Source organism: Nelumbo lutea, chromosome 3, assembly GCF_056320005.1.
Source record: "Nelumbo lutea isolate HS-2025 chromosome 3, American lotus-T2T, whole genome shotgun sequence".
Taxonomy (NCBI): domain Eukaryota; kingdom Viridiplantae; phylum Streptophyta; class Magnoliopsida; order Proteales; family Nelumbonaceae; genus Nelumbo; species Nelumbo lutea.
The window spans coordinates 104,976,559-104,985,610 of record NC_142686.1 but is presented as its reverse complement, the minus strand read 5'-3'; the positions used below and the strand labels follow the sequence as shown (position 1 = coordinate 104,985,610).

Genomic DNA, 9,052 nt, shown 5'->3' with positions numbered 1-9,052 from the left:
TGTTAAACCCATATTAAATTTTTAATTTAATTTTTAATAATTAAATAATAAACTTCAAACTAAATTATACACGTTTAGTTACCCTAAATACGGGGTGATTGTCTAGTAGTGTAGATGAAAAGATGAATTTAGAGAAAGCTTCTGAAAAGATCAAAACCGTCCACCAGACTGACCTGGCATACCACATATATCTCCAAGTTGATCTTTACATATAAATGGACAACGTTACTGTTATTGCACGGCAAGTAACCAGAAATCTCATAACTCGGTCAGGAAAAAACACAAGCTGTCAAATGTGGCTATATCAGCCTAGTCATTCTTATTCTTCTTCCCAATATAACGGCAGCGGTGGTGGTGGAGCTGAGCCCAAGTGATCAGAGTCAGAAATGAAGGACGTCGCAGTGATTGTAGCAGGAGCCGGACCGTCGGGCCTGGCCACCTCCGCCTGTTTGAACGTCCTCTCGATCCCCAACATTGTGTTGGAGAGGGAAGACTGCTTTGCTTCCTTGTGGAAGAAGAAGACTTACGATCGCCTCCACCTCCACCTGGCCAAGCAATACTGTGAGCTTCCACACATGCCATTCCCCACCACCTTGCCCACCTTTCCGTCCAGGAAGGAGTTCATCCAATACTTGGACGACTACGCGTCTCGTTTCAAGGTGAATCCAATTTACCATCGATCCGTCGAGTCGGCCACATTCGACGAATTCACCAAGAAATGGCACGTCAAAGTGAGAAACACGGGCTCTGGCGAGGTGGAGGATTACGTCGCTAGGTTCCTAGTCGTCGCCACCGGCGAGACCAGCGACGCCTATGTGCCGGAGATTGAAGGCCTGGGTACCTTCAGAGGAGAGATTTTGCACTCCACCCAATACAAATCTGGGGCGAAATACAAAGGCAAGAGTGTTTTGGTAGTTGGGTGCGGCAACTCTGGTATGGAAATCGCTTTTGATCTAGCCAGTTCTGGTGCCAACACCTCCATTGTCGTTCGAAACCCGGTAAGTCGTCAGAGATCTAGATAATCACCACCTGATCTACAACCACCCCATGAATGATGGATTCAGAATTCTTCTTTTGATAAAATCCGATTACCATTTGTCTTGACTAGGTTCACATTCTCTCAAGGGGTATGGTGTACCTGGGCTTGATCTTGCTGAAGTATCTCCCCTACTTCGCCGTGGATTCATTGGTCGTCATGCTGAGCAGATTGGTGTACGGTGATTTGAGCAAGTACGGGATCACCAGGCCGGAGGAGGGTCCGTTCTCCCGGAAAGTGAAGTACGGCAAGTATCCAATCATCGACGTCGGAACCGCCAAGAAGATCAAGTCCGGCGAGATTCGGGTAATTCGAGTACTACTGTTCACACTTGGTTCCCTTTTGACGGGATAAACAAGCATCCATCCGTACGTCTTTTTGTTTTATTTGCCTGTCTGTTGCATGGCAAGGCGAAGCAGCCGACCGACATGCTTTAGAGCTCTCGAGTTAGACGGTAGATTTAAGTTAAAGCAATCGAGTCAGGACTTAGACTCAGGAGCGGAATTTCTTTCCTTCCAGATGAAAACTTTAATAATCTGGCCTAGCTCTCTGCCCAGTTCTGTCCTTAGGCTGCAAGGATTGATCGAAACTGGCCACAAAAAGCCAGGCTGAGCCATTCAGTCTGTGAGTCTTAATATTCCTCGAAGCTCACACACTTTTCATCGTCGTTCCCTCTGTCTCTGTATGGCTCTCTCTCTCTCTCCTTTCTTCTTTTTGTGCAAGTCAGAGGGTTTTCAGCTGCAAAAGCAAAATGTGTTTTTTTGTTGAATCACTTCCCGTGTCTTCCGTTATCATTTGGTAGGGCAACTTTTGTGTTTATTAGAGTCAATTCTAAGCTACGTGCTTTTCAACTTTTTCATATAAGCTCACTCAATGGATGGATTTGGAGTTGGGGGCCCAGAAGACCCAAAGCCCAATGGGTCTGCAGAAAAAGGATGGATTTGAAGCCATGACTTTTGGCCATCCTTCGTCTATGCCCATTGACTTGTGAATTGGATTTGACTGCTCCGATGGAGAGACTAACAGTCTAACACTCTAACAGCATGTACTTGTTTGATTTTGGGCCAATTTATTTACGTAGGAGATAGGGCCCACTAGAGGGTGGCCCAAGCCCGGGGAAAGTGAGGCCCAATATGTGTCTTTCGTTTTCCTTTTTCCGACTGATTGAATTCCATCCTCTCATCTCATGATGTAACAGGTTTTGCCTTCAATAGCAAGCATGAAGGGTGACGAGATGGTCTTCATTAATGAAAGGTCATACCAGTTCGACGCCATAGTGTTCGCCACAGGGTTTAAAAGATCTACAAACAAATGGCTCAAGGTACGTAACTGGACCCCATCTCATGCTTACTTATCATGTCGGAATGTCTCAAATTCTCAATGTCCTGAAACTATAGCACCTTCGATGATGTTTCGAAAAACACGTGGTAATCATTATGGTGGCGTTTGGCAACTCTTTTGGGATAAAAATTATTTTTCGAAAAAATACAGACAGGCTTAATACAGATTTCTAAATTTCATTGCAGATCTATAAACATTCAAAATGTCAAATACTCCCACTCTATGTATCAATGTTTATCCGTGAATTAGCATCAATTCCGAGCTGATATCTACTCCAATTATACTTTGGGCCTAAAAGTTCTGACCCTGGGTTGAACCGTCATTCTCCTTAGATTTTTCAACCGTCTAATACATGCATTGATCTTTTGGGGTCTTGTTTTTTAAGACCAAGATTGGGGTCTTATTTTTTAAGACCAAGATTTTTTTCAAGGGTCTTGATCTACTGGCAACTGAAGAGGTTATTTTCAGTGCGAAAAGAAAAGTTTCATTTCAAATTTCCTGAAGGCAGCAGGAAACCCATGCCAAAGGCAGCTATGTGAAGATGGGTTTGGGGTTGAGATACCAATTCCAATTCTAAAGTCAACAGCCTCTTTAGTACGTTTACACTTGAAACGGCCTGGGATCTTTCAGGTTGGGCTCTAAAAACATGGAATTGGAGACAGAATTCTACTAATTTTCGATTTCACTCTGCTAGGAAAGTGGATCTGGAAAGTCCAAATCCACCCTCAATTCCAAATCCTCATAGTCATAGATAGGGGTGTCCACAGTTTGGTTAATCTAACCATGGACACTTTTTGCAAATCAAGTTGGTTCTATCGGTTTTTCAATTTTTCTAAACTGAAACTGAATTGGTACCATCAGTTAATCAATCCATCGGTTTCGGTTTTTGACTGATTCAGTTCTTCGGTTTTTTGGTTTTTTATATTCATAATATGTATTATATATATATATGTATAATATTATATTATAAATAATAAATAATAAATGATATATAATATATTATAAATATTACAAAAGTATATATATGTAAAAATAAATTATTATAAATATAATATATGTATATATCTTATATAATATATATATATAAATATATATATATATTTATATATAATATATAGAAAATATGTGACATATATTTAAAATATATATATAATATACATATAAATATAAATATCGATCAGTTCGATTAACTGTTGTTTTTTTATGAATAACTAAAAACCGAACCAACCTTTCAGTTTTTCAAAAATACTAAACCAAAACTAAATTGATCATTTTAATTAATCTCATTTTTCAATTCAATTTTCTCGGTTCATTTCGATTCAATTTTTCTATTTTTCATGGACACCATTAATCATAATCATAGAGGCTCAGCGGTAAATAACCGATAGGGAGATGTTCCCGATATAAACTGAAATCACTATTGGCATGCTTCTGGAATCTGTGTTGGTAGTTGATTCGAACACAATAGATAACAGGAATTGGAATTTCCTACCAATAAGACACATGCAACACCCTACCAGTTTGATCTGACATCTCACGGCTATCATAACCTGTCATGCATGAGATGAATGGTATCAAATGACGCTGGAACATATTTTATTGACAGGTGATCGAGACTCAGATAACAGTGAAACACATGCCTCTGATTGGCTTGGTACACGTTTTCTGATTGGCTTGCCAATTAGTGAACACACATGGTCCACAGTAGCCATATTCGCCTTGTATGGGCAATGTCATTTATTTCTGGAATTCCGTGGCAGAAATGGAGTGAAATTCTAGATTCCCTGTCCTTCAAGCTCCATTAATAACTGTACCAAAGTCGTCCCATGTGAAGAGCTTCCCCTTCCCATTCTTGGCGCGCCATGTGAAACACTCTAATCTAGTCGAAGAAAATAAATACCCACAAGCCCAATGTAGATTTCTGATTTTTAGTAGAGGTCACAAATTCCCATTTTATATATCAATGCTCATCCGTGAAGTAGCATCAATTTTGAGTTGGCATCTACCTTAACTGTATTTCAAGCCTATAAATTCTGACCCTGGGCTGATCGATCATTCTCCCAAATAATTTTATTTTTTCACAAAATAGAACCCACCTTATCCCATATAATATCATGACCAACTATTAAATAGTTAGAATCTGGATTTCCTCCTCACATCATGGTCTTCACACCCAAGGTTTAAAGTATTGGTACGTATCGGCCTGTATCGGCTGATACGTATCATTCTGGGACCCTTCTAATATACCCCTACAATGGATGTATCGGGGGTCTGACCGGTTCAGGGGATGGAGGAGCTCTAAACCGACCCCCCTGAACCAGTTAAAAAAAAAGTAAAAAAAATGTATTGATTCATCTAATATGCCTCTACCGACGTATTAAACGCATCAATATTTTGAATCTTGTTCACACCCATCTCACAGACTCCCCATTTGCAGCTGTGCATTGAAAAATTCTTAATGAAAGAGAATAGTATGGGAGAGATTCCTTATGTGCGATTGTAAAATGCTGTGGGTGTGAAGAAGAAATCCAAATCCAAAAAGTTATATAATTATATGATGACGGGCATAAGGGTATAAACTATTAAAAACTTAGAAATAAAGTAGGATTAAGGGGGCTCTACAACCTGAATTGTTTTTATTGTTGTCGATTCCAAAACCAAATCAAAATCATCTAGTTTAAAAACGGATTGTTTCTCAAAACAAAAACATGTTTTTAATTGCGTGTTTGTTTTCTATTTTCAAAGTTGAAATCAAATACATGATTATTCAACTTCGTGTTCCATAAATCACAAAATTTCTATACTAAAAATTTTGTTTTTGTTTTAAAAACCAATATTCTATTGATTATTATTTTTTAAAATATTTTTCTTTTAAAAACAAAAACAGAATTCAAGAACATATTTTTATTTTTTTCTTACATAGTAATTTCAAAACCAAATAAAAACAACAACATTCATCTTGTAAAACGCCTACTAAATGGCTAAATTCATTTCATAAGGTGTTGATGTTTGGAGTAAAAACCTAATGTGATGAATGATTTTAGATTGCCGTTCTTAAGTGGGGGCCATAGAATTCCCGGCAATCAAGAACTCTGCACATACCTTCTAATCATTCAGTCCCACATTAAGAATATCTGTTCATAAATTTAATATATAGTTACTCGGTGGTATTATTATATTGTTTTTTACGAAAAACAAAAGAGCAGAAAGTAACCTTCTGCCTTGTTTAGTGTTAACTTCTGCTCTTTCCTCGAAGGATCTTAGGAGTCAGGTTGGTAGAGAATAGGCCCCACAAAGACCAGAATCCATGTTACTACGGTAAGTCATAAGAATATCTGAAACAGAGATGTACTGCATTTGCCATTTATTGCTATTGCTGGAAGGAGGAATTCCCACTTCTTCTGGGAAGGATCCGAGGGTTTTTTTTTTATTATTATTAATTTCTTTGGACTTCGAGTACGTGTAGGCCCATTTAATTAAGAAGAAGTTTGGTGTTGTGTTCCCATTTTGATTCCTGCTAAGTATCACCCAGTAGAAGGACGCGTAGGCCCATGTAATTAAGAAGATGTTTGGTATCATAGAGTGTTGTCTTCCCACTTCTCATTTTCATTCCTGCTAAGTATCATGTAGCAGAATACGTGTACACCCACATATTTGGTACTAGTAGTGTCTTCCCGTTTCGATCAAACCGGATTTTCTGTTCAATATTCTCTACTCACATTCTAGTTGGCGTGAATTGCAGCAACACATACTCATCTTTAGGGCCCTTTAGGTGCATTTTTCTACACAGTTTTTGGACTGTTTATAAGCTGTGAAGACTGATTTTCGGTTTATTTTTATTTGATAAAAAATGAAACGTTGAAAAAAATGCAAAAAACTCATTTTGGACTGACTTCAGGAAGCTTTAAATGAAGTTTTTTGTATTTTTTGCATTTTAATCTCGCACCGAAAGATGTGGAAGGATGCACATCTGCCAAATGTGCTTTGGGCTGCTCAGATCTTCATGTAAAAACTCAATGTGTCTTTTGTATATTAGAGCTATCAAAAGATCTTTCCAAAAAGACATGCCAAACAGTCCCTAAATTATGATATGTATGGCTGTAATTCACTTTAGGTAGAAAAAATGAATAGGAAATCTGGGTTCCATTTTGATTCTTGCTAAGTATGTCTATAGAACACAGGCCCATCTAATTAATAGCGTACTGTTGTATTTCCATCTTTATTCTTGCCAAGGCTGTGTTTGATTGCAATGTAAATAAATTTGCATTGATGCAAAACTGTGGCAGTGCAAATGAATTGAGTGTAGATTCTAACTTATTTTGTTTTCAAATTTTAGTTTATTTTGTTTGATTACAATACAAATGAAGTAAATTAAGACATGAAGCAGAATAAAGAAAAATCCAAATCAAAATTAAACAAGAATTTGCATTCCCATGCATTTGTACTAGTACAAATATATTAACACTGCAACCAAACACAGAAGTATCATATAGTAGAAGGACGCCTACACCCATCTAATCAGGAAGATGTTTGGCACTAGTAGTTAGACAATTTAGACTTGGGAAAAAGTTGACCCAACCTGCAAACCCGACCCAATTCAACCCAAAAAATCAGGGTTAGGGTCTCATATTTAGCTACCCGAATGTAAGAATGACCCGACCTGACCCAATCTGAAAAAAATCGGGTTGGGATGGGTTTGATCATGGATCAACCCACTGACCTGATTATCAAGTCTAATTGGGACTATTTATGCATTATTAGAAGTTTCCACTCTTTAATTTTTTTTATATTTGGTCTTTACTCTTTAAATTATTAAATATTCAAGTTTTTTTTATTTTATATTTGGAATTTTAAGATTAATTCCTTTAATTTTTGGTATTTTTAATGTAGTTTTTTTTTATTTTTTTTAACTTCAGTTATTTTTTGGGATGACCTGAATTGACAAACTGGTCAAACCTAACCCATGCCTTTAGGGTTAGGGTCTAGATTTTGATAACCCGACCGAAATCAACCCGAAGTATCTTGACTCAACTCGAACCCGACCCACCAACCCAATTGCCAGGTCTACCAGTAGTGTTCCCATTTTGATTTTTGCTAAGTATCGCCTAGCAGGACACGTAGGCCCATCTAACTAGGAAGATGTTTGTCAATGTAGTGTTGTGTTTCCATTTTGATTCTTGCTAAGTATCATATGGGTGATTTGATGTTAGCGTCCAAACGTATCTTGCTAGATAGATTTTGCCTCTGACATGTAGATGTATTGGAAGAAACATCAAAACATAATGCTCTTCGGAGATGTTTGGGATTGATACTGATTCCTCTTATGACATTTTTCAAAAATCAATGATTTCTCAGAAATCAGAGAATTTGCTTGTTTGATACCATTGTCATTATGCCAATTGATTTCTTAGAAATCGGTTATGAATTTATTTGATAGTGATTATAGTGAATTTTATGTTTATGAAACCATTTCCCTTATTTATATCAGATGCCACAATATCAAAGAATAATTTGAATCACCTGAAAAGAGGAATCATCATTGTCTCTTTTTAACCTGATTTTAATAATTGATTTTTGACTAATTTGTCAATTTCTCAAAAACCGACCAACAAAACAGCAAAATAATCGGCAATTTTGGAATTGCTAATGTGGTGCCAATTTTTAAAGAATCAGCATCGATCCCAAACACTACCTTAGTCATATGCTTCAATCACCATGGCTAAGGGAATGTTTGTCGATGTGTGTGATTTTATTTTCAAAAACAAAATAATTGCCATATCAGATAAATTATATTGTTTTTAACTCATTATGTTTTACTGTTAAGGACGATTACCTCCTCAACGAAGATGGGCTTCCGAAACCAAGCTTTCCTAACCATTGGAAAGGAAGAAAGGGTCTCTATTGTGCTGGACTAGCAAGGAGAGGATTGTATGGAGCTGCCATAGATGCCCAAAATATAGCTAATGATATAAAATCCCTCTTATAAATACCAACTCTGATGATGCTTAAGTAAAGAAAATAAGACAGTGGTGCTGTTTGTGCTGGGAGAATATATATGAAATGTGTTATTGAATAGGGTTGTCCAGGTATAACCAATTAGTTTGTGCCTGACGAGCCATTTCAAAAGAGCTAACCTTTGGTTTTGAGGCTATTTGATTAAATAAATGCATTGAGTTAGATCGATATATATATCTGAGATACTTAAAAGCTTAAATGTTAAATCCGAATCTCTGATCCAATGTGATGGAACCATTCTTTTAATTGAACAAAATCTTGGTGTATCTATTTTGGAACCGTTATGTAATGTGGTTTTGAGGATGAATATGCAGATTCTTTTATCCTTTTGTGTGGTACATTCTCCCTGAGTGAAAAGTGAGAAGTGAGAAGTGAGAATTGAGAACACGGGGTCTAATATGGACAAACCAGTCTAAGGGTCTCTGTTTGGTTTATGGTTGAAATGGAATTGGAATGATTTATTCTTCTTACTTATTTGGTTTAGACTGAAATTAAAATTGGAATCAGAATTGGTTGTAACGGATTATTATTCTTGGGGAAAGGGAGGAAATGGCCCTTCTTTTTAATGGAAAAATGTAATTCTATCAGGAATGGAAATGAGATTCAGATTTTGTCATTGAGTCCGAATCTGGTAACCACAAAATTCTACGGCCACACATT

The 9,052-nt window shown here is 37.1% G+C and overlaps 1 protein-coding gene across 1 annotated transcript; it reads left to right on the top strand.

Annotated features, from left to right (window-relative positions):
• Positions 1-217: 217 nt before the first annotated feature.
• On the top strand, positions 218-8,730 carry LOC148867344 (putative indole-3-pyruvate monooxygenase YUCCA10). Its single transcript, XM_088981274.1, has 4 exons — positions 218-998; positions 1,109-1,342; positions 2,235-2,357; positions 8,202-8,730. Exons 1-4 carry the CDS (start codon positions 387-389, stop codon positions 8,361-8,363), a joined length of 1,131 nt encoding a protein of 376 aa, XP_088837400.1. The 5' UTR covers positions 218-386; the 3' UTR covers positions 8,364-8,730.
• Positions 8,731-9,052: the final 322 nt, after the last annotated feature.